The sequence below is a fragment of the Drosophila virilis genome, chromosome 2 (genome assembly GCF_030788295.1).
Source record: "Drosophila virilis strain 15010-1051.87 chromosome 2, Dvir_AGI_RSII-ME, whole genome shotgun sequence".
Lineage (NCBI taxonomy): Eukaryota > Metazoa > Arthropoda > Insecta > Diptera > Drosophilidae > Drosophila > Drosophila virilis.
In genome coordinates this window covers 6,641,147-6,669,118 of record NC_091544.1, presented here as the reverse complement: position 1 = coordinate 6,669,118, position 27,972 = coordinate 6,641,147, and the positions used below count along the sequence as shown (strand labels likewise).

General features: G+C 39.8%; 7 protein-coding genes across 13 annotated transcripts in view; 4 read left to right on the top strand and 3 right to left on the bottom strand.

Annotated features, from left to right (window-relative positions):
• The window catches only part of l(3)05822 (lethal (3) 05822), a 29,142-nt gene extending 17,626 nt beyond the window's left edge, over positions 1–11,516 (bottom strand). Inside the window, exon 1 of the mRNA XM_002054581.4 lies at positions 11,010–11,516. The gene's annotated coding sequence lies outside the window, so the exon portion shown is untranslated. The remainder of the gene's footprint in view (positions 1–11,009) is intronic.
• Positions 11,517–11,686: 170 nt separating this feature from the next.
• Pcmt (Protein-L-isoaspartate (D-aspartate) O-methyltransferase) lies at positions 11,687–13,031 on the top strand. Its single transcript, XM_002054582.4, has 4 exons — positions 11,687–11,958; positions 12,049–12,185; positions 12,261–12,665; positions 12,730–13,031. Exons 1-4 carry the CDS (start codon positions 11,904–11,906, stop codon positions 12,811–12,813), a joined length of 681 nt encoding a protein of 226 aa, XP_002054618.1. The 5' UTR covers positions 11,687–11,903; the 3' UTR covers positions 12,814–13,031.
• A 152-nt stretch (positions 13,032–13,183) lies between these two features.
• mia (meiosis I arrest) lies at positions 13,184–14,818 on the top strand. 3 transcript variants are annotated; one of them, XM_032439045.2, is made up of 3 exons: positions 13,184–13,995; positions 14,153–14,322; positions 14,374–14,818. In XM_032439045.2, the coding sequence occupies exons 1-3, from the start codon at positions 13,336–13,338 to the stop codon at positions 14,777–14,779; spliced, it is 1,236 nt and encodes a 411-aa protein (XP_032294936.1). In that variant the 5' UTR covers positions 13,184–13,335; the 3' UTR covers positions 14,780–14,818. The 3 variants fall into 3 exon arrangements, with proteins under 3 accessions (XP_032294936.1, XP_002054619.2, XP_015027742.1); XM_002054583.4 differs by having other exon boundaries at positions 13,184–14,091; positions 14,380–14,818; XM_015172256.3 differs by having other exon boundaries at positions 13,184–14,091.
• A 189-nt stretch (positions 14,819–15,007) lies between these two features.
• On the top strand, positions 15,008–17,314 carry Snm1 (DNA cross-link repair protein snm1). Its single transcript, XM_002054584.4, has 3 exons — positions 15,008–16,038; positions 16,103–16,556; positions 16,614–17,314. The coding sequence occupies exons 1-3, from the start codon at positions 15,056–15,058 to the stop codon at positions 17,139–17,141; spliced, it is 1,965 nt and encodes a 654-aa protein (XP_002054620.1). The 5' UTR covers positions 15,008–15,055; the 3' UTR covers positions 17,142–17,314.
• A 630-nt stretch (positions 17,315–17,944) lies between these two features.
• On the bottom strand, positions 17,945–24,195 carry Pi4KIIalpha (phosphatidylinositol 4-kinase II alpha). 4 transcript variants are annotated; one of them, XM_002054585.4, is made up of 8 exons: positions 23,630–24,195; positions 22,833–23,556; positions 20,227–20,345; positions 19,602–19,735; positions 19,345–19,540; positions 18,446–19,275; positions 18,311–18,379; positions 17,945–18,256 (listed from the first exon to the last, which is right to left on the bottom strand). In XM_002054585.4, the coding sequence occupies exons 1-8, from the start codon at positions 23,819–23,821 to the stop codon at positions 18,253–18,255; spliced, it is 2,268 nt and encodes a 755-aa protein (XP_002054621.2). In that variant the 5' UTR covers positions 23,822–24,195; the 3' UTR covers positions 17,945–18,252. The 4 variants fall into 4 exon arrangements, with proteins under 4 accessions (XP_002054621.2, XP_070063205.1, XP_070063206.1 ...); XM_070207104.1 differs by having other exon boundaries at positions 19,602–19,732; XM_070207105.1 differs by lacking the exons at positions 22,833–23,556; positions 23,630–24,195 and adding an exon at positions 21,055–21,583 and having other exon boundaries at positions 19,602–19,732.
• Positions 24,196–24,351: 156 nt separating this feature from the next.
• On the bottom strand, positions 24,352–25,031 carry LOC6630763 (uncharacterized). Its single transcript, XM_002054586.4, has one exon. The coding sequence runs from the start codon at positions 25,000–25,002 to the stop codon at positions 24,439–24,441; it is 564 nt and encodes a 187-aa protein (XP_002054622.2). The 5' UTR covers positions 25,003–25,031; the 3' UTR covers positions 24,352–24,438.
• A 485-nt stretch (positions 25,032–25,516) lies between these two features.
• LOC6630764 (phospholipid phosphatase 5) lies at positions 25,517–27,873 on the top strand. Of its 2 annotated transcripts, none has more exons than XM_032438978.2 (4): positions 25,517–25,546; positions 26,173–26,465; positions 26,539–26,957; positions 27,032–27,873. In XM_032438978.2, the coding sequence occupies exons 1-4, from the start codon at positions 25,532–25,534 to the stop codon at positions 27,361–27,363; spliced, it is 1,059 nt and encodes a 352-aa protein (XP_032294869.1). In that variant the 5' UTR covers positions 25,517–25,531; the 3' UTR covers positions 27,364–27,873. The 2 variants fall into 2 exon arrangements, with proteins under 2 accessions (XP_032294869.1, XP_002054623.2); XM_002054587.4 differs by lacking the exon at positions 25,517–25,546 and adding an exon at positions 25,562–25,861.
• The last annotated feature ends 99 nt before the right edge of the window (positions 27,874–27,972 follow it).

Sequence of the window (27,972 nt, the reverse complement as noted above, 5' to 3'; positions counted from 1 at the left end):
GGATTTCCTTTTTTTTATGCCAATCGATAGAACTGATACTTACGAGTCAAATATGGTATGAAATTATAAATACGGACATTAATTGACGGAAATATTCCAAGAAAAAACATCAAAAAGGTTGACTTTACGAACGAATCCGTTTTATGTCTACAAGATTTTTGAACCCATCGATGATTAATTTGTTTGAACGCCAATTGATGGTAGGGATCCGTACGCATTTAAAAAGGTATAACATTTTAAAATCAGACATTATTTACCCGAGATAATAAAAAAATCATCGAAAAGGTTTCGATTTTCGCACCGACCTCGTTTTTGAAAAAAATCGTGATGGTTTGGAAGGCCGCGCGGAGTTCTGTCCTTTTGGAACGTCATATCTCCGCGCGGAGATATGTCGTTTTGGAACGTCATATCTCCGCGCGAAGATATGTCGTTTTGGAATGCATATCTCCACGCGGAGATATGTCGTTTTGGAACGTCATATCTCCACGCGGAGATATGTCGTTTTGGAACGTCATATCCCCACGGGGAGATATGTCGTTTTGGAAAAGATTCGATTTTCGCACCGACCTCTATTTTGAAAACAAGCGTGATGTAACCCCTTGCCATTTTGTCGATTTGGGTCCAACTTTTGGATTTCCTTTTTTTTATGCCAATCGATAGAACTGATACTTACGAGTCAAGAATGGTATGAAATTCCAAAATCGGACATTACTTGACGGAAATATTCCAAGAAAAAACATCAAAAAGGATGACCTTACGAACGAATCCGTTTTTTGTCTACAAGATTTTTGAACCCATCGATGATTAATTTGTTTGAACGCCAATTGATGGTAGGGATCCGTACGCATTTAAAAAGGTATAACATTTTAAAATCAGACATTATTTACCCGAGATAATAAAAAAATCATCGGAAAAGATTCGATTTTCGCACCGACCTCTATTTTGAAAACAAGCGTGATGTAACCCCTTGCCATTTTGTCGATTTGGGTCCAACTTTTGGATTTCCTTTTTTTTATGCCAATCGATAGAACTGATACTTACGAGTCAAATATGGTATGAAATTATAAATACGGACATTAATTGACGGAAATATTCCAAGAAAAAACATCAAAAAGGTTGACTTTACGAACGAATCCGTTTTATGTCTACAAGATTTTTGAACCCATCGATGATTAATTTGTTTGAACGCCAATTGATGGTAGGGATCCGTACGCATTTAAAAAGGTATAACATTTTAAAATCAGACATTATTTACCCGAGATAATAAAAAAATCATCGAAAAGGTTTCGATTTTCGCACCGACCTCGTTTTTGAAAAAAATCGTGATGGTTTGGAAGGCCGCGCGGAGTTCTGTCCTTTTGGAACGTCATATCTCCGCGCGGAGATATGTCGTTTTGGAACGTCATATCTCCGCGCGAAGATATGTCGTTTTGGAATGCATATCTCCACGCGGAGATATGTCGTTTTGGAACGTCATATCTCCACGCGGAGATATGTCGTTTTGGAACGTCATATCCCCACGGGGAGATATGTCGTTTTGGAAAAGATTCGATTTTCGCACCGACCTCTATTTTGAAAACAAGCGTGATGTAACCCCTTGCCATTTTGTCGATTTGGGTCCAACTTTTGGATTTCCTTTTTTTTATGCCAATCGATAGAACTGATACTTACGAGTCAAGAATGGTATGAAATTCCAAAATCGGACATTACTTGACGGAAATATTCCAAGAAAAAACATCAAAAAGGTTGACCTTACGAACGAATCCGTTTTTTGTCTACAAGATTTTTGAACCCATCGATGATTAATTTGTTTGAACGCCAATTGATGGTAGGGATCCGTACGCATTTAAAAAGGTATAACATTTTAAAATCAGACATTATTTACCCGAGATAATAAAAAAATCATCGAAAAAGTTTCGATTTTCGCACCGACCTCGTTTTTGAAAAAAATCGTGATGATTTGGAAGGCCGCGCGGAGTTCTGTCGTTTTGGAACGTCATATCTCCGCGAGGAGTTCCGTCGTTTTGGAACGTCATATCTCCGCGCGGAGTTCTGTCGTTTTGGAACGTCATATCTCCGCGCGGAGTTCTGTCGTTTTGGAACGTCATATCTCCACGCGGAGATATGTCGTTTTGGAACGTCATATCTCCGCGCGGAGCTATTAGCCGAGATATTAAAAAAAAATCATCGGAAAAGATTCGATTTTCGCACCGACCTCTCTTTTGAAAACAAGCGTGATGTAACCCCTTGCCATTTTGTCGATTTGGGTCCAAATTTTGGATTTCCTTTTTTATGCCAATCGATAGAACTGATCCTTACGAGTCAAATATGGTATGAAATTATAAAATCGGAAATTATTTGACGGAAATATTTCAAAAAATCATCAAAAAGGTTGACTTTACGAACGAATCCGTTTTTTGTCTACAACATTTTTCAACCCATCGATGGTTAATTTGTTTGAATGCCAATTGATGGTAGGGATCCGTACGCATTCAATAAGGTATACCATTTTAAAATCGGACATTATTTACCCGAGATATTAAAAATAAATCATCGAAAAAGTTTCGATTTTCGCACCGACCTCGATTTTGAAAGAAATCGTGATGATTTGGCAGGCCGCGCGGAGTTCTGTCGTTTTGGAACGTCATATCTCCGCGCGGAGTTCTGTCGTTTTGGAACGTCATATCTCCACGCGGAGATATGTCGTTTTGGAACGTCATATCTCCACGCGGAGATATGCCGTTTTGGAACGTCATATCTCCACGCGGAGATATGTCATTTTGGAACGTCATATCTCCACGCGGAGATATGTCGTTTTGGAACGTCATATCTCCGCGCGGAGCTATTAGCCGAGATATTAAAAAATCATCGGAAAAGATTCGATTTTCGCACCGACCTCTATTTTGAAAACAAGCGTGATGTAACCCCTTGCCATTTTGTCGATTTGGGTCCAAATTTTGGATTTCCTTTTTTATGCCAATCGATAGAACTGATCCTTACGAGTCAAATATGGTATGAAATTATAAATACGGACATTAATTGACGGAAATATTCCAAGAAAAAACATCAAAAAGGTTGACTTTACGAACAAATCCGTTTTTTGTCTACAACATTTTTGAACCCATCGATGATTAATTTGTTTGAATGCCAATTGATGGTAGGGATCCGTACGCATTCAAAAAGGTATAACATTTTAACATCAGACATTATTTACCCGAGATATTAAAAAAAATCATCGGAAAAGTTTCGATTTTCGCACCGACCTCGTTTTTGAAAAAAATCGTGATGGTTTGGAAGGCCGCGCGGAGTTCTGTCCTTTTGGAACGTCATATCTCCGCGCGGAGCTATTAGCCGAGATATTAAAAACAATCAACGGAAAAGATTCGATTTTCGCACCGACCTCTATTTTGAAAACAAGCGTGATGTAACCCCTTGCCATTTTGTCGATTTGGGTCCAAATTTTGGATTTCCTTTTTTTTATGCCAATCGATAGAACTGATCCTTACGAGTCAAAAATGGTATGAAATTCCAAAATCGGACATTACTTGACGGAAATATTCCAAGAAAAAACATCAAAAAGGTTGACTTTACGAACGAATCCGTTTTTTGTCTACAAGATTTTTGAACCCATCGATGGTTAATTTGTTTGAATGCCAATTGCTGGTAGGGATCCGTACGCATTCAAAAAGGTATAACATTTTAAAATCAGACATTATTTACCCGAGATATTAAAAAAAATCATCGAAAAAGTTTCGATTTTCGCACCGACCTCGTTTTTGAAAAAATTCGTGATGGTTTGGAAGGCCGCGCGGAGTTCTGTCCTTTTCGAACGTCATATCTCCGCGCGGAGATTTTTGAACCCATCGATGATTAATTTGCTTGAATGCCAATTGATGGTAGGGATCCGTACGCATTCAAAAAGGTATAACATTTTAAAATCAGACATTATTTACCCGAGATATTAAAAAAAATCATCGAAAAAGTTTCGATTTTCGCACCGACCTCGTTTTTGAAAAAAATCGTGATGGTTTGGAAGGCCGCGCGGAGTTCTGTCCTTTTGGAACGTCATATCTCCGCGCGGAGATATGTCGTTTTGGAACGTCATATCTCCGCGCGGAGATATGTCGTTTTGGAATGCATATCTCCACGCGGAGATATGTCGTTTTGGAACGTCATATCTCCACGCGGAGATATGTCGTTTTGGAACGTCATATCTCCACGCGGAGATATGTCGTTTTGGAACGTCATATCTCCGCGCGGAGCTATTAGCCGAGATATTAAAAAATCATCGGAAAAGATTCGATTTTCGCACCGACCTCTATTTTGAAAACAAGCGTGATGTAACCCCTTGCCATTTTGTCGATTTGGGTCCAACTTTTGGATTTCCTTTTTTTTATGCCAATCGATAGAACTGATACTTACGAGTCAAGAATGGTATGAAATTCCAAAATCGGACATTACTTGACGGAAATATTCCAAGAAAAAACATTAAAAAGGTTGACCTTACGAACGAATCCGTTTTTTGTCTACAAGATTTTTGAACCCATCGATGATTAATTTGTTTGAACGCCAATTGATGGTAGGGATCCGTACGCATTTAAAAAGGTATAACATTTTAAAATCAGACATTATTTACCCGAGATATTAAAAAAATCATCGAAAAAGTTTCGATTTTCGCACCGACCTCGTTTTTGAAAAAAATCGTGATGATTTGGAAGGCCGCGCGGAGTTCTGTCGTTTTGGAACGTCATATCTCCGCGAGGAGTTCTGTCGTTTTGGAACGTCATATCTCCGCGCGGAGTTCTGTCGTTTTGGAACGTCATATCTCCGCGCGGAGTTCTGTCGTTTTGGAACGTCATATCTCCACGCGGAGATATGTCGTTTTGGAACGTCATATCTCCGCGCGGAGCTATTAGCCGAGATATTAAAAAAAAATCATCGGAAAAGATTCGATTTTCGCACCGACCTCTATTTTGAAAACAAGCGTGATGATTTGGCAGGCCGCGCGGAGTTCTGTCGTTTTGGAACGTCATATCTCCGCGCGGAGTTCTGTCGTTTTGGAAGGTCATATCTCCGCGCGGAGCTATTAGCCGAGATATTAAAAAAAAATCATCGGAAAAGATTCGATTTTCGCACTGACCTCTATTTTGAAAACAAGCGTGATGTAACCCCTTGCCATTTTGTCGATTTGGGTCCAAATTTTGGATTTCTTTTTTTTGATGCCAATCGATAGAACTGATCGTTACGAGTCAAAAATGGTATGAAATTATAAAATCGGAAATTATTTGACGGAAATATTTCAAAAAATCATCAAAAAGGTTGAATTTACGAACGAATCGGTTTTTTGTCTACAACATTTTTCAACCCATCGATGGTTAATTTGTTTGAATGCCAATTGATGGTAGGGATCCGTACGCATTCAATAAGGTATACCATCTTAAAATCGGACATTATTTACCCGAGATATTAAAAAAAAATCATCGAAAAAGTTTCGATTTTCGCACCGACCTCGATTTTGAAAGAAATCGTGATGATTTGGCAGGCCGCGCGGAGTTCTGTCGTTTTGGAACGTCATATCTCCGCGCGGAGTTCTGTCGTTTTGGAACGTCATATCTCCACGCGGAGATATGTCGTTTTGGAACGTCATATCTCCACGCGGAGATATGCCGTTTTGGAACGTCATATCTCCACGCGGAGATATGTCGTTTTGGAACGTCATATCTCCACGCGGAGCTATTAGCCGAGATATTAAAAAATCAACGGAAAAGATTCGATTTTCGCACCGACCTCTATTTTGAAAACAAGCGTGATGTAACCCCTTGCCATTTTGTCGATTTGGGTCCAAATTTTGGATTTCCTTTTTTTTATGCCAATCGATAGAACTGATCCTTACGAGTCAAAAATGGTATGAAATTCCAAAATCGGACATTACTTGACGGAAATATTCCAAGAAAAAACATCAAAAAGGTTGACTTTACGAACGAATCCGTTTTTTGTCTACAAGATTTTTGAACCCATCGATGGTTAATTTGTTTGAATGCCGATTGCTGGTAGGGATCCGTACGCATACAAAAAGGTATAACATTTTAAAATCAGACATTATTTACCCGAGATATTAAAAAAAATCATCGAAAAAGTTTCGATTTTCGCACCGACCTCGTTTTTGAAAAAATTCGTGATGGTTTGGAAGGCCGCGCGGAGTTCTGTCCTTTTCGAACGTCATATCTCCGCGCGGAGATTTTTGAACCCATCGATGATTAATTTGCTTGAATGCCAATTGATGGTAGGGATCCGTACGCATTCAAAAAGGTATAACATTTTAAAATCAGACATTATTTACCCGAGATATTAAAAAAAATCATCGAAAAAGTTTCGATTTTCGCACCGACCTCGTTTTTGAAAAAAATCGTGATGGTTTGGAAGGCCGCGCGGAGTTCTGTCCTTTTGGAACGTCATATCTCCGCGCGGAGATATGTCGTTTTGGAACGTCATATCTCCGCGCGGAGATATGTCGTTTTGGAATGCATATCTCCACGCGGAGATATGTCGTTTTGGAACGTCATATCTCCACGCGGAGATATGTCGTTTTGGAACGTCATATCTCCACGCGGAGATATGTCGTTTTGGAACGTCATATCTCCGCGCGGAGCTATTAGCCGAGATATTAAAAAATCATCGGAAAAGATTCGATTTGGGTCCAACTTTTGGATTTCCTTTTTTTTATGCCAATCGATAGAACTGATACTTACGAGTCAAGAATGGTATGAAATTCCAAAATCGGACATTACTTGACGGAAATATTCCAAGAAAAAACATTAAAAAGGTTGACCTTACGAACGAATCCGTTTTTTGTCTACAAGATTTTTGAACCCATCGATGATTAATTTGTTTGAACGCCAATTGATGGTAGGGATCCGTACGCATTTAAAAAGGTATAACATTTTAAAATCAGACATTATTTACCCGAGATATTAAAAAAATCATCGAAAAAGTTTCGATTTTTGCACCGACCTCGTTTTTGAAAAAATCGTGATGATTTGGAAGGCCGCGCGGAGTTCTGTCGTTTTGGAACGTCATATCTCCGCGAGGAGTTCTGTCGTTTTGGAACGTTATATCTCCGCGCGGAGTTCTGTCGTTTTGGAACGTCATATCTCCGCGCGGAGTTCTGTCGTTTTGGAACGTCATATCTCCACGCGGAGATATGTCGTTTTGGTCGAATCCGTTTTTTGTCTACAAGATTTTTGAACCCATCGATGATTAATTTATTTGAATGCCAATTGATGGTAGGGATCCGTACGCATACAAAAAGGTATAACATTTTAAAATCAGACATTATTTACCCGAGATATTAAAAAAAATCATCGAAAAAGTTTCGATTTTCGCACCGACCTCGTTTTTGAAAAAAATCGTGATGGTTTGGAAGGCCGCGCGGAGTTCTGTCCTTTTGGAACGTCATATCTCCGCGCGGAGATATGTCGTTTTGGAACGTCATATCTCCGCGCGGAGTTCTGTCCTTTTGGAACGTCATATCTCCGCGCGGAGATATGTCGTTTTGGAACGTCATATCTCCACGGGAAGATATGTCGTTTTGGAACGTCATATCTCCACGCGGAGATATGTCGTTTTGGAACGTCATATCTCCGCGCGGAGCTATTAGCCGAGATATTAAAAAATCATCGGAAAAGATTCGATTTTCGCACCGACCTCTATTTTGAAAACAAGCGTGATGTAACCCCTTGCCATTTTGTCGATTTGGGTCCAAATTTTGGAATTCCTTTTTTTTATGCCAATCGATAGAACTGATCCTTACGAGTCAAAAATGGTATGCAATTATAAAATCGGATATTATTTGACGGAAATATTTCAAAAAATCATCCAAAAGGTTGAATTTACGAACGAATCGGTTTTTTGTCAACAACATTTTTCAACCCATCGATGGTCAATTTGTTTGAATGCCAATTGATGGTAGGGATCCGTACGCATTCAAAAAGGTATAACATTTTAAAATCGGAAATTATTTACCCGAGATATTAAAAAAAATCATCGAAAAAGTTTCGATTTTCGCACCGACCTCGATTTTGAAAGAAATCGTGATGATTTGGAAGGTCGCGCGGAGTTCTGTCGTTTTGGAACGACATATCTCCGCGTGGAGATATGTCGTTTTGTCGTGGAGATATGTCGTTTTTCCAAAATCGGACATTACTTGACGGAAATATTCCAAGAAAAAACATCAAAAAGGTTGACTTTACGAACGAATCCGTTTTTTGTCTACAAGATTTTTGAACCCATCGATGATTAATTTGTTTGAGCGCCAATTGATGGTAGGGATCCGTACGCATTCAAAAAGGTATAACATTTTAAAATCAGACATTATTTACCCGAGATATTACAAAAATCATCGAAAAAGTTTCGATTTTCGCACCGACCTCGTTTTTGAAAAAAAACGCGATGATTTGGTAGGCCGCGTGGAGTTTTGTCGTTTAGGAACGTCATATCTCCGCGCAGAGCTATTACCGGAGATATTAAAAAAAACCATTGTCGATTTGGGTCAAAATTTGGAATTAAGCACTTATGATAAAAAAACGAACTTAAATAGCATGAATCTGTGCTTGTACATTTTTACAGAAATTCTTAAAGATGCTGTTCTATTCAATTGCGCAGTTGCATATAACTCTGGTTTTTTTTTTTTAACCGATCTTTATGAAATTTTCTACAGTATATCTTATTGTATCAGAGAATATTTTTGTATACTGAAAAAGTCAATTGCATTCAAATTTTGGCTTAAATTATGCTGATGAAGAATATATATACTTTATGGGGTCGGAGATGCTTCCTTCTGCCTGTTACATACATTTTGATTTTGCACAAATACAATATAGCCTTATACCCATTTTTAATGGGTTCAGGGTATAAATAGTTAAAATTCAAACGTGCACGAACGTCACACAATTCCAAACCAGTCAAATCTCTACCTTTTCTCCACCTTTCGGGTTGCCCCTAACAAATACCAATATATAAAATCCAAATGCGAAGGCGTGCAAAGCAAATGGAATAATCGATGTGCCTTACTCGTCGGAAACAGTAAAAGCCAAACGCAAAATACAAAGCATAAAAACATAAAAAAAAAACATCGAAGGAAACAGGTTTTCTAGTTTTTGATACCCTTGCTCGACATTGTTCAATATTGTCATTTAACGTGTAACTTATTTAAGAAAGTACTTTCGATTCTATTTAAACAAAGAGTTAAGTCGATACAAATTTTAAATATTATTGCATATTATATATTGTCTATAAACAATCCACCTTGATATATTTACCTTTGATCACACGATATATCACGATATATTTCAGGAAATGGAAGTGTATTTAAGCTTCGTTGCTTTAAACTTAAACCATTCATATTCTTCCTCTCACGTATTTTTAGTGCTTTCTCTTTCAAGATGAAGAGTTTAGTCGATATTCATTTTATAAATAGTTACCGGTTTATATATTTTCTATGAACAATCTAAGTTCATCATATTACTTGAAATATTTCAAGATATGAAAGTGTATTTAAGCTTCGTTGCTTTAAACTTTTACTATAAATGTTCTTCCTCTCACGTATGTTTATTGTTTTCTCTATGGCAAATCGTTTTGAATGCAACCTCCGAGTAGTTTAAAATGAAAGAGATAAACGGCAAACAATGTTTGCCTAAATTGCACGTTTATTTCTTATAAGTGTAACGTATGTGATATCTATTTATGTATGTATGCATGTATGTATATATGCACATACATGCTCTGTGGAAACGGGCATTCATCATAAAGCTGAATTCTGCGCTCGCATTCATGCGTTGCAAGGCGCCTATTGTCGCAATCTAGGTCAAAGTTGAACACTAAAGCTAATAGCACGCATATGTATTTATGTACGTACATATGTAACATATTTACATTGTTGTTGATTATATAGGTGCAATGTTCGGTGGGATCGATAAAAAATAACTAAAATTAATTCAAAGGAGCAGCGGGAAATATTGTTATTGAAACCCATAAAGTTATCGGCGTGATCTTATGATTATACCTACTATCCCTACTACGTGTGGGGAATGCCTGACTAGGAGACAGCCTACATGCATCCAAATATATAAATTTGAACTTGAATATGCACACTTTATGGGCTCGAAGATATTCCTTCGGTCTGTTAGTCATGGGTTCGAGCTTCGAAGTATTAAAATTTTATTAAAATTCTAGAAAATATAGGAGAAAGCTTCAGCTTGCCCAGACTCATTAATTCTTGAAAAATAATTAATGATATGTACATTAGCCGCTTCCTGTTTTGCGAGAGAAAGGGAGAGAGAGGGGCGCGCTATCACACTCGTAAGGCAACACAAGAAGTATTGCTTAATAATTACACACAACATCCCCCTCCCCGCTTTTGAGCACTTATCATGCCAGCTCCGACTCAGAATGGCTTCAAGGCGACTGCCAACTGACGCCGATCGAGTAAACTCAGTGAATTGGAAAGTGAGCGCAGAAGCTGCACGGACAGAGAGACAGACAGACGGACAGACATGCAACACCTGCTGCTTCCGAAAGCGACAGAATGAAACTGAAATGTTTGCGAGAGTGAAAATGAGCACACACAAGTCCACAATCGAAATCCTAGTGGACGCCATACAGACACGCATGTGACAATTGTTTTTATCAATTATTTAAACACAACTACTAAACAAATAGACGGCACAGCGAATTATGCAATGAACAATTGTTGTAAAATAACTATTTCAATCGTATGGCACACAGCGCATTACAACAATGAAAATGATAAATATTGAATCAAATACATACAGCCAAAGCCGACCTTGATGGCAGTTTAATCACGTAAAAAGGTTGCCAAGTGAGAGAAGTAAGCAAAGAGCCAAAGGGCCAGGCTAATGGCAATTACTAATTGTGCAGACGTTTTTAATTGTTTTTTTTTTTTGTAAGCACTAGAATCGCAATGAAATGGCAATTAAAATCGGGTAACTAACCTTTTGCTGATTTTGGCGTGACGAGTTTTCTGTTTCTGTTGATTGTTGTTGTTGATGCGCTCCAAATGTTGCCAAGACCAGGCCTAAGACCAACGACCAGGCCAAGCCAAAATGACTAATGCTCGCGCGCACACACACACAGACACAAGCACACAAACTCACGCAATATCGAAAACTTTTTTGCCGCGCTCGCTCGTTTAGCAAACTAGCCAAGAGCTGTTGGTGTGCGTATGTCACAACTTAATACAACAACACAAAAGAAGGCAGCTGCAATATGCAGTGCTATGCATGCAGCTGCAGCACACGCAGCTGTCGTGTTGTTTTGCACACTTTACACTAAACTAGCGAGTACAATTACAAATTATGGTTATAGGTTTACAATTAGTTGGTGCTTTGGCTTAATTGCAAATTTTTTTTTTTTTGTAGAACAAATTTCGTTTTTTACAGCTAAACTGCGCCGCGATTTGCTACTGTTGTTCGTTTTCGCTCGTTTGACAATCCGTTGCCAGAGTTGTATCATTCCGCTAGAGATGTTACTTGCGAATGCCGCGTTAAAAATATCGATATGTAAATGGCTTGAATTCGACACAAGGAAATGTTTCTTTAAATATACTTGTTTTACTCATATATTTTGGTATTTAAAATCTATTTCGAAATCTTAAGTTTTAGCAACTTAACATGCTTGGTTAAAGCCTTCGCAGCAATTTTTTAAAACTCAAATGTACATTGCGATAGGCTGGTAACACTGTCATCCAGCTGCATTCGGCTGCTACAAACAAAAACAAAAGCAACAACATCGCAGACCATTAAGCCCAAACAAAAGCGAACAAAACGGTGAAAAAACTATATATTGTTAATATAATCAGGCTGGGCCTTTTCCTGCGCACATATAGCATGGCCTGGCGCTCAGTTGGTGCAAACAATGCCGATCTTATACGTCAGCTACGAGGTAAGCATCCAACAAGTTCAACTAATCGACTTGTTCTAAATGTATGCACATTTGTATGTACCTGTATTTATAAATATATATTTTGAATAGATTACGGCGTAATTGCAACAGACTCGGTGGCAAATGCAATGTTAGCTACAGATCGCAAGCACTACTCTCCCCGTAACCCGTATATGGATGCACCACAGCCAATCGGCGGTGGCGTAACTATAAGTGCCCCTCACATGGTAATTTTGACTGTTGTTCCCATTTATAGCAAATGAATTTGATGGGAACTCAACTGTTGTGATTTTTCGACTTAGCACGCCTTTGCTTTGGAATATTTACGCGATCAACTAAAGCCTGGCGCTCATGTACTTGATGTGGGCTCCGGCTCTGGCTACCTAACCGCCTGCTTCTATCGCTATGTGAAGGCAAAGGGCGAAAATGCAAACACTCGCATCGTTGGGATTGAGCACCAGGCTAGTTTGGTGCAAATGAGCAAAACCAATCTTAACGCAGATGATAGCAGCATGCTGGAATCTGGCAACATGCTTATCGTTGAGGGAGATGGACGCAAGGGACATCCCGCTCTTGCGCCATACGATGCTATTCATGTGGGCGCCGCTGCGCCAGATACACCTACCGAATTGATAAATCAATTAGCTAACGGAGGTCGCCTAATCGTTCCTGTTGGCCCGGAGGGAGGAACACAGTATATGCAGCAGGTGTATATAGTTGTTATTTATGGCTTACTCAAAATCAATTGACACATTTTTTATACATCTATAGTACGACAAGGATGCCAATGGCAAAGTACAGATGACGCGTCTAATGGGCGTCATGTACGTACCACTTACGGATTTACGTTCTTGACTGCACAATCTGTGGAAGGCGCTGGTCGTTATGCTGCTGTTTGGTTATGTGGTCTACCGATTATGGATATCTTATCATTAGCATTATATCTTCCTAATATTAACAGCAAGCGCATAAAGCTCGAATGCTTCTTCCCATGTTAAACCAAATTATTATTTACATATATATTTAATAAACGCAATAAATTTATAAGTTTTCCGGAAGCGATGTCAAAGTTATGCCCCTAACGAAATGTTTATTGTAATATTACCACTTCTAGTACCTTTCGTAATATGCAATTGATATCTAATTTATATAAGAAACATAACTATGTTCATATTGAAGATTTCAGCGTCTGCTGCTTCCGCCAAATTTTCTCATCTCTTACCTATCAATAAGTCCATTGACAGCAAAGCCAAACTGTCAAAAGCATCAGCTGTTTGACGCACGTAATAATTTCTGAAGACTAACAATTAAATTTAGGCCACTTTTCTTAAGAATTTGTTTAAATTAATTTATGTATGCTTTATATCAAGTTTTAAAATGAAGTACTATTATGGATATATTCTGGATTCTGTCAACGAAGACTGGAAACGTATATATACTGCAACGCTTTCTAGAACATCCTTGCAGAATATATCCAAGGTTTACATAGGTGAAACGTTGTCTGGACACATGGTCCATACTGTGGCACAGAATGTGCGCGAGGACATAAGCAAAATCGTTGTTGAGGCCGTGAAGTATGCGCGACGGACGCGTTCCGCAAAAGTTAAAATGGAGCACTTGTTATTTGCATTGGAGGAGCATAATATTAATTTGGATCTGCTACATCTGAATTACACCTGGCCAGAATCTGAAGATAAGGAGGACACCGTGTCGACGTCTCGCGTAATAAAACGAAAATGTAAAATGCCATTGGACACAGCCTCAATAAGAAGACGCTCATTGACGCCAGAGGCTAGAGTACTTACGGCTCCCACAAGTGCTCCCAAGCGCTGGCTAAAGCGCGAGCAAGTGCTGCTGATGGGAAACAAAAAGTTTCCCCTATCGAAGGAACAACAAGAATTCTTTGTACTGATCACAGAAACTTGCATGGGCATCTCCGAGCCAACGCGTCGAGACGCGCTGCAGCGACTAAGTTCCGACTCATCGCTGCAACCAATGCTGCCCAAGCTGAGCCTGTTCATCGGCGAGGCTGTCAAGGTAAACGTGGTGCAGCAGAACTTCGCCCTGCTGTTATATTTAATGCGCATGGTGCACAGTTTGCTCGTCAATCCAAATTTAAAGCTTCAGAACTATGTGAGTTCCTTGTGTGATAATGCCAAGTGTTATATTTCATTCTTATTATTCGCTTTTGCAGCTACATCTTTTCATACCAGCAGTGCTCTCATGTACCGTGTCCCGGCAGGTTTGTGCCTTTCCGGCAGTTCAAAATCATTGGGCATTGCGGGAATATGCAGCCAACATTATGGCCGAGCTTGTGAAGACTTTCGACAGCGACGACAATAGTATTATGCCAAGAGTTATTAAGTATGTCCCCTTAAATTTTAATGTGAAAACGATTCGTATTGATTCATACAGTTGCAGTATCTATAAGGCTGGACTTCAAAGCTCATCCTTAACAACGATTTACGGCTCTCTCATTGGGCTGAGCAAAATGGGAAAGTATGCGGTACGTGGCTGCGTCATACCTCAAATCCGTGCTATATCCGCTATAATTGAAATGCATCTAACCAAGGAAGAATCCGATAATGATCTCAATAAGCAAGCGGCGATTTACATACGGCATAGACTTTTGAAGATGTCTGCTCCGATTCTCAAAAACATGCATGAACCGCCTGATATTCTTGAGCAGTATTCGCGAAAATATGGATTTCTGGGCTGTTCATTATATGATGCCGTTCTTTTAGAGCGTATTATGGACGATGTGGTTGAAGAGGCCAACGAGCAAAAGTTGTCAGCCGAAATTGCAGCAATGGATTCCTAGTTCATAACGCTGTGCAAAACCAATAAGAAAAATATAATTTTGTGTATTATTTATTATTTGCATTGTTTTTTTTTTTTTTTGTTTTTGGTATTCAATAAGCGGCTCAATTTTAAAATAACTTGACCGTTAGTGTGCTAAATCGATGGTTATTTTCGATTGCAACATCAATTTTATCGATAGTTTTGCGACTTTCGATGATTTTTTCAATGCTTATATTAGTAAATAATCGAAGTTTCCCAAGAAGTGCAGTCCACCAACAGGTTATAGGACACAAGCATGTCTACAAATGTTGGAACGATCCGCCTCAGAAACTTGGCTGAATTACAAATTTCAAATTTTGAAGAGGTAGCAGCGACTACGAAATGCATTTCGGAGGAAACCAAAACGCCAGAAAAACAAAAAAAGGCGCGAAAAGTACGCGCAGCAACAACAACAAAGAAAAAGATAAAAGATGAAATTACAAACGCTCCATCTATTGTTAGCAGCACCGTGGTTAAGCGCAATGGGAAAAAAGAGCCGCTACCGGGCCAACTACGCATTGATTCGTTTTTCAAGAGTAGCACAAAAAACTACAAAGTTGAACATTTCACAACAATCTCCCCTGGAAAAGCAAAACTTCGCCGTACTCCACGTAAAGGATGCAAGCGATTGTTCGATGAGAAGTCGACAACGACGGAAAGTTTGTCCAAAGTGTCAGATATTTCATTAGAACACAAGCTTAGCCGGAAACCTACACGAAAGCGAACACAGCCGCAGCGCAATGCAAAGGCGAAATGTGCGACATCCCCGGCTGACGTCATTGATCTCTGTTCCGACGCTGAACCAGAATCTGATAACAAGCCTGCGGTGCCTAGTGTGTTTGAGGCGGCTCGGCCCGAAACACCAGCTATGGTGAATATACCTTCTTTAAATCTACAGAGGAATTTAGAGACTGAGGCTTCTTCGAATGAAAATATGCCCAAAACACGACAGCGCAAGCGTTGCCCGCCTTATAAGATTGTAGAGGATACAACATTCGTCGTCGATGGTTTCCAGTTTGGCGATATTCCAAATGCGACACATTACTTTCTCAGTCACTACCATGGCGATCACTATGTGGGCCTAACCCGCAAGTTTGCTCATCCTCTATACATGAGCCCCATAACGGCCAGGCTCGTGCGTACGTTCATTCCAATTGACAGTCAGTACCTCCACGAAATTGCTGTCGATCAATCCATTACGCTCAATGACATTGAGGTCACAGCTATAGATGCCAATCAGTAAGTAATGTTTATCAATCAAGCTAATCTTGTCGATTAACCGTTTACTCCAATTATGATATAGCTGTCCGGGCGCTATAATGCTGATCTTTAAATTTAGCACTGGCAAGTGTATCCTCCATACTGGCGACTTTCGTGCCAGCTTTGAAATGGAATCGTTGCCAATTTTCTGGAACCAGCCAAATATTGATTTACTTTACCTGGACACCACATATCTATCGCAGAATTATGACTTTTGTCATCAGTCCGACAGTATTTATAGAGTTTGTTCCTTGGTGCGCCAATTTCACGAGAAGCACGCCAGCAAACGTATATTGCACGTGTGTGGCTCCTATTTGATTGGCAAGGAGAAGGTATGGTTGGCATTGGTCGAGGAGTTTAGGCTGCGCGTCTGGACAGAACCCAATCGCCGCAAAGCAATCGATTGTCTCGATTGGCCAGAGTTAAAGCATAGCCTCTGTGATGATCCCTTTGAGGCTAATCTGCATGTAATCAACATGGGAAAGATTAGCTATCCGGTACGATATTATTATTTAACGATGATGAATCTTATCTAATATGCATCTTGCTCACAGCAACTTGATCAGTACTTTAAGCAATTTGAGGGCCACTATGATATGCTGCTTGGCATACGACCAAGCGGATGGGAGAAGAACTCAAAGCCTTCATATGGCAAGCGAATCAGTGTAATTGGAGTGGAATATTCAGAACATTCAAGCTACAAAGAGCTGGAACGTTTTGTGCGCTTTCTTAAGCCAAAAAATGTCATAAGCACAGTTCCTTTAGGAAGAGATCTCTGCGTTACTCCAACAGTGCCGACCAACTGGTTCAAATATAAAGGATATGGCGGTATGCTCAGCAAGAGCTATCAGCCCTCCATTTCAACGTTTTTGGAGACGCCCCAGCGTAAGCCGCCGACAATGGCAAACAGAAGCACTAATATGATATTAAGTCCAATTGAAAACTGCGGCATCACAAATTCGGAGAACTTAGACGATCGCGATATAGCAGAGTCGGCAAAAGATGATTCCACTGAAGCTGCGCATCAGTCGGTTGACAGATTCATGTCTGATGCCTCCAATGATTTGCTCTCAATTATTTAGTTTTTTGTAGTAGTGATATCTTTAGTCGTTTTGTTTTTGTTTATGTTTGAATGTAAAGTTGAGTTAAGTTATTTTTCCCTTGCTTTAAAAAAGACTATTTTCTTAAATTATATATTTAGGTTAGAATTGGCAAAATAATTTAAAATAAAATACTTCTGAATCAGGATTAACAATCAGACAAGTCGCAGTTCATTTTTATTATACGTTCACCCATTTATTTTTAATATAAACCCGAATTAATCTATGCCTCGAATTAAATAAAAAATTATCAACTTTGCTGAAATGTATGTTAATTCACATACATTTCCGGGTTAAATATATGCTGATAGCAACAATTATATTTGCAAATTTATTAACGATATCAATTGTTCCCATCCGAGGCAACTCAATTCATATTTAAACAAGGCGTCGCCCACATTCATTTTGTATACAATACAAGGCATTATATTTGATTACATTTTTTATATGTGCATATTTAATTATATATATATATATAAATTATTTGTATTTCATTTTCCACTAGTTGACATAGTAACACTTGTTTATAAAGATTATGCTTAACGTAAATACATCATGGATAAATAAACTTTAGGATATTGATATTGTGTTTTTTGATGATATTCACAATGCAAGGGGCTGAAATAAATAACTTCAATGCGTCCCTGTTCTAAGCAGTAAGAATGACAACATGATTTGAAGCGGTTTGTAAACAATTCACACTGATATGTTTAGGTATAAATAAGTAATTAATGTATATATATATATTGAAAGCGCTGGAGTAACGAATTTTGGAATGGACACTGTTTTGACTTCTGCTCATTCAATTTTTATCAATTTAAACAATTGACTATACAAACAGTTGGATTAATAATTTGCTTAATTATAAACATGTACAATATGTAAATATATGTAATGTAAATAAATAGAAATTGATTTTAACGACAGTTTTCCAAAACTAACAAATTTAACAAAATCCAAATTGAAGGAGATTACAACTAAAAACTTTTGGCTATATAGCTCATAACAAGAAATCGCATAAGTAGACAATGACTTCGGAACCAGTCCAAATGATTTGGTGGGTAACACAGGAATTCAGAATGTAGTCGGCCAATTAACTGAAACAGAGTAGTTTTAAATATGAAAATTGTATTAGTTAGCCAAAAACCTACCACCAAGAAAAGAAAGGACTTTTGTTTTGGAAGCGCTGCGTGAATGAAGAAAATCGACTGCTACTAGACCTTTGTAAAGGCGGAGAGAAACGTCAATTAATATCTGATTGTTCTTATAACAAAACCTGTTCTTACCGTTCAACAACAACAGCTGGCATTTGGACTAACTGCACGGGTGATTTTCCATCCCTCAGTGCTTGCGTGAGGTTCAGAATCTGTCCCCGCATAACAGACATTTGCCGCTCAAAGAGTCGCTTGTCAAATCCGCGGTCTTGTTGGAATAAATACAGCAGATCTGTGCAGATTTCTTCCACAAAGTTCATGTCGGACAGCTGCGGCAGCACCTGATCTTTGATGTCATCGCTAAAGGGTACTTTGGCCTGTGGTAGCCAGGCCCAGTGATACGGGTATGCGCGCCAGGAGTCCGGATGCTTGAAGGGAAACGCCAAGCCATTATCAATGGCGGCAATTCTAATTTGTGGTGCTTCCACTAGATTCCATGTAGGCTCCGTTGGAGTATTTGCGTTCTTCTTGGTACTCGAGCTAGGTACTTCATCATCACTACTAAAATAGCTACTGGCCCCACCAATCGCAGGCTCACTAACGCCCATGGAAGTAGGCCCGGGTTGACCACCAGCAGTCACGCGCTGTGGATCATTGGCCAGCGGCATTGGCGGTTCGTTAAGGTCGATTATTGTCTGGCCAGGCACCAGTTTATTGGCTCGTGCCATGCTCTTGCCACCAGTTCCACCTACCTCGCCCACAAGTTTAGGCGCCACATATTTAATAAGCCAGTTGTCATTGCCCCGATCCGTGTTCCGAATGATGTAGTCGAGCACAACCAAACGCTCAAATTGCAGCTGAAAGGATTTGGACAGTGCCGGTGACAGCTGCTCGTGCTCAAATCGACGCAGCCAATAGTCGGCATCCTTATAGCCCTCTACAAAAAGCTGAAACGAGCCAGTCTGCGTAACGGAACGCATTAGGCATTAGCCGGGATTTTCCAAAGCTTATCATCTAGGTTTACTACTCACTTTTAGCGGCAGGCTCATGCGGTTGAAGTGCGCCGACGGATAATGCTCCTTGATGCGTTTTTTTAGCTTGGCCTTCTGTCTATCTATGCGCGCATAGTTGAAACTCTCGGCCACCAGTCGAACTACACGTGTCTTGGGCACGACGTTAAGATTCAGCTTACGATCAACCAAACTGGCACCAGACTCGGACAGATAGCTGTGGATTCAAACATCATTAATAAACTCATACAATTTATTGCCGCGTTTTTTTCCAATACCCTTGATTTGGTATTAAACATGCGCGCCCGAAACAACATGGACAACAAAGCTTGTGCATCCACTTGGTCCATTTGGGATTTAGTCTGCCATATGGCTCCTCATCCTTAGGCTTAAAGACGGCCAGACATCTCTGCTATAATTTGACAAATTAAAATTAACATTTTATTAACACGCATAAGCCCAATATTCTAAGCTAAACCTAAAATGGTTTTGATAGATTTTGAAAATTAACAAGAGTTCAATAATAATTTTGTTTATGCAAAAAGTAAAATTAATATAGTTAGGCAAACAATTTAAAATGTATAAAATATGTTTGTATCAAAGCCAAACCAAAAGTCATGTATAAATAACTCAATTACAAGACTTCCCCGTTTGTTAGAATATTTTATCTATGCACTGTCAAATGTTTTAATCTCAAGGCTAAGACTTAACACCTTGGACTATGCGAAGCGCATGATATTTGAACACAAGCATGTTGGATACCCATGCAGATGTGGAAGTGTTACACATTAAATATTAAAAAAAAAGGTTTTATAGTAAGACAAAAGAATTTTAGATCTGTTCCTGAGTATCCGAAGAAATGTGTTCCTTTATGTTTTTGTTATCAAATCACACTCGACTTACATTTGAGGCATCTTTGACGAAATAGGAACCACTGCTGCCCTGGTAGATGCGCTCAGGTAGAATACCCTTCTCGATTGCATATTCAGCCTGTGCCACGATCTCCGAGAAGAGCGGATCGTCTGGAATCAAAAACAATTTCATAAATAGTTTTCAAGGCAATAAGAGATTCTGTATTATTAACTAATGAAATTTGTGCGTAACACAAAAATGCGCATGCCCTTGGCAACACCTTAAAGCAGACTGCCATAAGAGGAGCTTTAGTTAATAAAACGAATGCTAAATAAATAATAAACTGCTGTCCAAGTTGGCTTCTTAAATGAGGCTCCGGCTTGTCGTGACAGCTGTGTATGTAGAGAAGTATGTATATATGTGAATATGAAACGTGGAGGGGTGGACAGCATATTGATTACCACAAGGTCACCGCAACTTGAACATATTGTAAACTATTTATTACTTGCCAAGAGAGGGACACGAGGCCGGCATGGCAAAGGCAAATTAATGTAATGGTCCGTCCACTTGGAAAGACTTAGAAATACGAGAGGAAGCTATATTCTCCCTTTGTTCAGTTCTCACTACCTATAAAGTCGAAATTATCGTTGAAGTCGCAGTGGTCCTGGAAAATGGTGAACACCTGCTGCATAAAATGCTCGCGACTTAAGCTGAACGAACACGACATTATCATTGAATGTGTGTCGGGCTGGCCAAGCACACTCGCTTCAGGTTGCCGTCAAATTAAATAATGGGAGCATAAAAAGTATATCTCGAAATTTGCATATCGAAAGCATTTCGATAGGGTCTACCTCACACATCGTTGTTGCCGGCACTTACACATGTTCTTCAGCGGGCAATTGGCACATTGACATTTTGGCTGTGCTATTTTAAAGGTGTCCGAGTCTTCGGAGTCTCGCATGCCGGAGGGCGCACTGTACAGAATGGGCGGCTCCTCCTCTCCATCCGACAGATAGTCCTTTTCTGCTGCGTTACATTTTTGCTTACAACAATGACACACGTATTGCTCATATAACGATTCCTCCGATTCTTGCCTGCTAACTGAATCGTTCCCCTTGGCCGGTGCGGGACCGACATGTGCAGGCCGATCGTCGACGGCCTCCGCATGAACTGCCTCTGAATGAGCTGCCACAATTCCGTGTGTCTCCATTGCTGATCATTTTTCGTGGTACGCTTTTGATATTGACTATGTCCATTGGTCGACAAGCGTTTTTATGACAACTTCCATTTTTACATGCACTAAATTTGCAATACTTTGAATTTGGCAGGGATCGCGTATGGTAACAATGAAATAACGTTATGTTATACACGAAACACAACAACAAACAATTTACGTTGTAAGCGAAAGGAATTTACTTTAAATAATGAAAGGAAAACCAATGGCTTTCAAAAAACAAACTCAAGAGTGTTGAGTGTCACGCATGGATAAAGACATTTTGCTGCCCAACTAAGTAGCTCTGTACTTGCATATTCTCTTGATCAGTTCGACGAACTACGGCGTCAAGGGTGCTAATGAAATGTTTACAAATCGCTCGCCTATATAATATAGCTGGCATAACAACAATCTACATGCATAGCTGCAAATAGCTGCAACGATTCTTAAATTTCCTCGCTCTCTTGTTGACAACGATTTGGTTAAGGTCCGATTACTGAATCTTCTAGCTGCTATAAAGACCACAGCTGTTTAGGCCTTTATATACATATAAATTAATATATAATACAACAATTTATAGTGATGTAGTCAATGAAATTTGTTCTTACACAGCTGATGCAATACTCGCTCATAATATGCGCAATACTGATGTGTACTCTATTATTTAAATGCCTTGCTTATTTTTTTGTTATTAAATAATATTCTTTACTATCGAGAAGTTACTCAAGTGCGCCCATTAAAGGGCTTTTACAAAGTCATATAATTATAAACAAATTAATGACTCACATCAACTGATGAGACACAAATTTGGTATTAAACCTGCATGCTATATTTTGTAAATTGATTGGATACTAAGGGAGAAGCGTAGAGGGTTGGGAAGCAACACGTGTCTTATAAGTGCTTAGGCGAGTACAAATGTGTAAACAAACAAAATAATATGTATTTTTAAACTAAATGGAGTTCAAGTGTTCTATTTATACTGCATTGAAATGCCTGACGAAGGTTCTGTACTTTTGGACACTGAACAGGGTAACTCCCAGTTAATCATAGTATAGCTATTTGTGTTTAGCTTTGCAATTCAATGTCGAGTCAACATTAAACGACTTGAATGTTTTATCTCTGAATACAGCTTTTACTGAACCTATTGTTATATATTATAATTATTGCTGTACGGCATTTGCATTTGCACGCCTGCATGTTTGGATTATGATAAGGTTTGCAGCCAAGTTGGCTTTGTGAATGTGTGATAAGCCGCACAATAGAATGTCTTTGAAAGTAGAATAACAGAATTAAAGTACTCGACGACAGCCATACATTGTAATCTTACACACACACAGGCAGAAAGAACGAGAGCAAGAGATACACACAGACTAGGTAAGAAGCCCCACAAAAGTTTGTAAGACTTCGTTTGCAGTTTGCAGTTTGCACAGCACAGAACACTCACCGCCAAATGTGTTTGACACGAGGTCAACGTGATCATGTCCGCGTCCCAGAGCGCCAAGTAGATCGCTAATGCGACTGGCATGACTGCCGCCGCCGCCGCCGCCGCCAAGCAGCGGCTGTGATTCGCGATTATCGCTGCCTGCGTCCGTGGACATGCCCTCGAAGTCGATTTCTGGCACTAGGCAAATATCGTCGGCCTCCTCGTGGGGCAGGCGTGTCGTTGCTTTCAGCGGGGATGTTGCTGACGATGACGTTGTAGTTGGTGCGCGTCGCGCTGGTGTTGCAATGTGACTAATCACAAGCTGTGGGGCTAGTTGCGGCGTCGTTGCGCTTGATCTGCCGCTAACGCTCTCGCTGCTCTCCTCGGAGTGTTTGCGTTTGCCATTGCCATTGCCATTGCGGAGGGCGGGTAGATTATTGTGCAGCAAAACTTCTTCCTCGTCGTCGCCATCGGCATCGGCGTCGTCGCCGATGTCATGCAGCATTAACAGCTGGCTATTTTGCGGTTGCTTTTTGCAAACAGCAAAGACATCAACGTTTTCACCATCGTCGCCGCCAGCACCATCAATGGGCGCCACATCATCAGTACCATACGCGACAGAATCATCACTATCAGCATCAGCATCGTCTACTGATAATAGAACTTGATCCCGATCTCTTTTTGGCTTTCGTTTTTGCCTTCGCTTGCCGCTCGTAGCCTTGCTATGCACGCCAATTGTATTTATCTGTGCACAAAGATAAAAAACAACTTTATTTCGTTGCTTTTCACTCGCGTTAGAATGCTTCGGGGGAACTCACCTCGACTTGGGTAGTCAACTTATTGATCCCACCTGTATCGCAGCCGTTTAGGAGTGGTGCCAGTTGATTACTGCTAACTGTTGTTGTTGCCTGCTGCTTGACAAAGTCACCAATGAGATCCATCTCATCCTCTAACTGTAGCAAGGGCGCCTCTGCAGCTTGCGTTGCCCCTTTCGGCTGAGCGTTGTTCATGGCTGCACGTAAGCGGCAGTAGGACGTGTGTGCGTGCCCGTATGTGTAGCTTTTGGGTGGGGTAGCTACGCGCGACAAATCTCAAAACGGGAATGTCGCCCGAAGCTAGCAATCGCGGACAGAGCAACAAAGGCGCGCGTCTGTGGCTTTTCGGGCGAACGTGAACACTGTTATCTGCTGGGCGGTACGCCTCTTTTATGCATATTTTGCATGTTCTATAATTTAATCTGTAATTGATTTAATTTATTTTTTGTTGCACATTTGCTTTTTAGCAATTATTGATTGCTTTCTGTAAACTTTATATCTATATATATGTATATATATATCGATTCATTAACAAGATACGAAAATGATGAGCAACGGGACTGTCCACTTACTGAGAATACAAAGTGTGAAATAATGTTGCAAACAGCTGACGAGACTATCCACTTGCGCATTATCATAATCGTTCTAAATTAATGATGTTATCGATTGTTAAATATTCAAATCGATTTATTCGCTCTTCGAAACAAAAAAAAAAAAACAACAGCCACACTAAATAAATAATTTATTTTGTTCTAACAATTTTCAACTTTATTCTTATTCATACATTTGTAATATATACGATACATTCACTTCTAACGTAGCGCAACAATTTGCCGCATCCTGTTAATGCCATTTAATACGGTGCTAAGCTCTCGTTGCAGATTTGTACTCTCCGCTACCAATTCAATAGCTTTCTTGAACCTTTCCACCGCACTTCGTAAATTCATTGAGGGCAATACGCTAAACCAATGTAAGGGCTCCACATAGCCGTTTTCCTTGTCGACTTCATAGCGCTCAATAGTAATGTCGGCAGCTCTGTCTTCGTCTTGCGCATTTATTACTCTGCATAGGGCTTTAAACTCTGCACTATTTTCTGTTGGTATCTGCGCGGTCGATATTGATTGGCCTCCCTGTTGGAATTTCGTTCGTGCTAGGAGAATGGCGCCACTGGAGTAAGTGCGTTCGATGTCTGTGCGGCATTGGGTGTGCGCTTCGATTAGATGAAACATATCCAGATAGAGGGTGTCAAGCAATTGTCCAGCAGCAATCCTATCATTTTCACACTTTTCGGTAGACATTTTCAAGTTAGTTTCTATAATTGGACAAATTTTAATAATTGTGTTATGAAAAATAAAAACGGTATCAGTCCCAATCATATGATCGGAAACAGGTCTGTTCTTGTACACATTTCACATTGTTGGCAACGCGGTGTTTTATTTATGTTACTTGACAGTGATATGTTAAGTAGAGGCACAACCTTTTTATATTAGGGATGTGCAGTTCAATAATGAACAATTTGAAAACATTATTTTTTCCGTTTGAATACGTATGTTGTATAGTTGTATATTGCGACACTGTCATTATACATATTAAAATAAAGCTTTGACAAGACCATAGAAATTGAACCACTAGCTGGTGCAACAGATGGAACTAAAGGAACTTGAAGCTGAACTGTAATGCCCAACACTACTGTTAACCCATCTTTATATCTACAGATGCTAATTTACTCTACAGAAAGGCTGTTTGCATTTTCTATAGCTATCGCCAATTTCACCACGAAAATTAAATTAAAAATTAAGATATGATTAATTTCAATAAATTATAAATTTTCGATTTAAAAAAAAAAAAAAAAACAAATAAAAATTCTTTTATTGTGTTGAGAGAGTATAGAAACGTCGGTGCGCGATGTTTGGATTGTTGGTATACATCTGTCACAAATGCGGATTAGAGAAAGTTTATAAAAACCCGGTGCAATTAGCGACTAGCAGTTAGTTATAATAATAATACTTCTTGTACCAGTTGTCTTGCCCGAAAATCAACACATTCGCAATAATTACAAAAACTGTTAACGTTGTAAACAGTTCCAAAGTTGAAGTTATATTTGAGGAGCGCTTGATAATGCTTCAAAGCCATAGTGCAGACTTGGAATTACGTAGTCGAAAATGCGGAAAGCAGCCAAGCAACAACAAACCAGACGACGTTGACAACACTTCGTCTTGGTCGGATGAAGCGCAGGTCTCAAAAATCTATTGATATTTGGTCTCGGTTTGCTTGTGTTTACCTATAAATACAAATGACACTATGAACAAATATTGCAAATATGCCTGACCTCGTATTTATATAACGTACACACATTCCGCAAATCATCAGAATCATGTAACGAATTGTGATGTACCCATACATGAACATACATACATATAGTTGTTTGCATGTGCTTCCCTACATCGGCATCGTACATGTGCCTGTTTATCTTATCGCAGCAATAGTTATATGTGTATTTACCTAATATACTCCGTCTAATAGTCTAATGACTTTGCCTTATTCAGACAACAAGGAGACCCAGCACAGAACACACTCAGTCAATGGACAATACCCAAGTGGCCGAAATGTCAACGACTAGCAAATCAACGCCGCATCGCAGTAGTCTTGGCAAAAGTTCCATTGAAGATTTGGACGTTCGTGAGAACGAGAACGAAATGTGGCGCAATGAGCTGCAACAAAACGACGAGCTGCTGCCAGAAGCGGAACCGGATCAGGATCCGCCAGTGCCCGCCCGTAGAAAAAAGTATAGCGATTTGGTGGACATTGTCATACGCATTGTGATTACGCTGATTTTTTTGTGAGTAATGCTGCTTATCTCATTGTCATGCAGAATGAATCATGATTAAATATCCATAAATTTAACCTTTTAGTAAACTGGAAACAATGTCCGCATTTAGGCGACAAATCCACTCTGAGGAGTTGTGGCTATACAAAAATCCACCCCGACCGGATATCGTCAGGGGCGGCGATCTGTTATTTTTTGTAATAGCCGTGCCGTTGTTACTTACAATAATATTCTACGCATTCACCAAGGATCGCAGAGATTTTCGGGCAGCCAGCTGGGCGTGGACATTGGCGGTGTGCTCGAATGCCGTACCCACGAGTCTGTTGAAGATCAGCGTGGGACGACCGCGTCCTGACTTCTTTTATCGTTGCTTTCCTGATGGTGTCATGGTGCTAAACGAAACCGCCGACGCGATTGGCAGCTCATTGCTCGATTTTAATTGTACGGGCATCCCTAGTGTGATAAACGAGGGCCGCAAAAGCTTCCCCAGTGGGCATTCGTCCTGTAAGTAGACTCACACGAATTCAATCAAGAAGCTTACTGATTTTTAACACGCACTTCCGATGCACATTTTTCAGTTGCCTTTGCCAGCTTTGGATTTGTTACCTACTATGTGGTTGCCAAGTTGCAGGCTTTCGATGCACGAGGACGGGGCCACACTTGGCGTCTATTCATTGCCATTATGCCCCTTATTGTGGCCGCCTTGGTAGCCGTTAGTCGCACCTGTGACTATCATCATCATTGGCAAGATGTGGTAGTGGGCGCACTAATCGGCCTGGCCACCGGATACATTAGCTACCGACAATATTATCCCTCAATATTCTCGACCGACGCGGGCAGACCCTTTGAGAATGCTGGTGATGAGATGTGCAGACCATTGCTTGGTAAGCAGACAAGCAAATGGCGCTGAAGAACACCCGAAGAACCCAACATCAAACAAGTATTGCTAAGGTCAACAAAAGTGCATGCGGTTTCCAATTAGTAACTTAATGACTTGCGAAGTCGAAGCTGTATTCCTTAAGGTAAACCATGCCAATTAATGTGGGCTTTAATGCACAGCTGTGCCGTATTGTTGTTCAGGTCAGATGTAGTACGTAGTACTCGTAACATAGTATAGTCGGGTACACTAATGAAAAAAGTGGTTATTCTAGTTCAATTGCTAGACTAAGTATCAGGAGCGGAGCAATCAATAATTAAATGTAACATTTTGTGGGAGCAAACAATGAAGCTAAGTATGAAGAAGCTTGAATATCTGTATCTATAAGTATAAAATATTAAACATTAATAGATTTCAAACAATTATGTCCAATAATTTAAGTTATGTACATTGCTTACAGTTAATCGCGCACGTCTAGTTCAATATTGTTGTAAGGTCCCAAAAAAATAATTACATTAGTTTTTGCTTTTGCTAAAAAATGTATTTAAACATTTGTTTTAATTTACGCTTATTCTGCAGCAGCCACATCCAGACATTCGAAATACAAATTTGTTACATCAAAATGCGACCAAAACTAGCCTA

What these genes read in the sequence shown, in the direction of transcription:
- Pcmt (XM_002054582.4), top strand. Translation starts at nt 11,904, where the DNA reads ATGGCCTGGCGCTCAGTTGGTGCAAACAATGCCGATCTTATACGTCAG. An exon ending in TCTTATACGTCAGCTACGAG is followed by an intron (nt 11,959 to 12,048) that starts GTAAGCATCCAA and finishes TATTTTGAATAG; the next exon opens with ATTACGGCGTAATTGCAACA. An exon ending in GAACACAGTATATGCAGCAG is followed by an intron (nt 12,666 to 12,729) that starts GTGTATATAGTT and finishes ATACATCTATAG; the next exon opens with TACGACAAGGATGCCAATGG.
- mia (XM_015172256.3), top strand. Translation starts at nt 13,336, where the DNA reads ATGAAGTACTATTATGGATATATTCTGGATTCTGTCAACGAAGACTGG. An exon ending in ATTTAAAGCTTCAGAACTAT is followed by an intron (nt 14,092 to 14,152) that starts GTGAGTTCCTTG and finishes TCGCTTTTGCAG; the next exon opens with CTACATCTTTTCATACCAGC. An exon ending in ATTATGCCAAGAGTTATTAA is followed by an intron (nt 14,323 to 14,373) that starts GTATGTCCCCTT and finishes TGATTCATACAG; the next exon opens with TTGCAGTATCTATAAGGCTG.
- Snm1 (XM_002054584.4), top strand. Translation starts at nt 15,056, where the DNA reads ATGTCTACAAATGTTGGAACGATCCGCCTCAGAAACTTGGCTGAATTA. An exon ending in ACAGCTATAGATGCCAATCA is followed by an intron (nt 16,039 to 16,102) that starts GTAAGTAATGTT and finishes ATTATGATATAG; the next exon opens with CTGTCCGGGCGCTATAATGC. An exon ending in TGGGAAAGATTAGCTATCCG is followed by an intron (nt 16,557 to 16,613) that starts GTACGATATTAT and finishes TCTTGCTCACAG; the next exon opens with CAACTTGATCAGTACTTTAA.
- Pi4KIIalpha (XM_002054585.4), bottom strand. Translation starts at nt 23,821, where the DNA reads ATGAACAACGCTCAGCCGAAAGGGGCAACGCAAGCTGCAGAGGCGCCC. An exon ending in TGTTTAATACCAAATCAAGG is followed by an intron (nt 19,541 to 19,601) that starts GTATTGGAAAAA and finishes TTGAATCCACAG; the next exon opens with CTATCTGTCCGAGTCTGGTG. An exon ending in CCAGCTGTTGTTGTTGAACG is followed by an intron (nt 18,380 to 18,445) that starts GTAAGAACAGGT and finishes GCCTTTACAAAG; the next exon opens with GTCTAGTAGCAGTCGATTTT.
- LOC6630763 (XM_002054586.4), bottom strand. Translation starts at nt 25,002, where the DNA reads ATGATTGGGACTGATACCGTTTTTATTTTTCATAACACAATTATTAAA.
- LOC6630764 (XM_002054587.4), top strand. Translation starts at nt 25,745, where the DNA reads ATGCTTCAAAGCCATAGTGCAGACTTGGAATTACGTAGTCGAAAATGC. An exon ending in CTTGGTCGGATGAAGCGCAG is followed by an intron (nt 25,862 to 26,172) that starts GTCTCAAAAATC and finishes TGCCTTATTCAG; the next exon opens with ACAACAAGGAGACCCAGCAC. An exon ending in CCCCAGTGGGCATTCGTCCT is followed by an intron (nt 26,958 to 27,031) that starts GTAAGTAGACTC and finishes CACATTTTTCAG; the next exon opens with TTGCCTTTGCCAGCTTTGGA.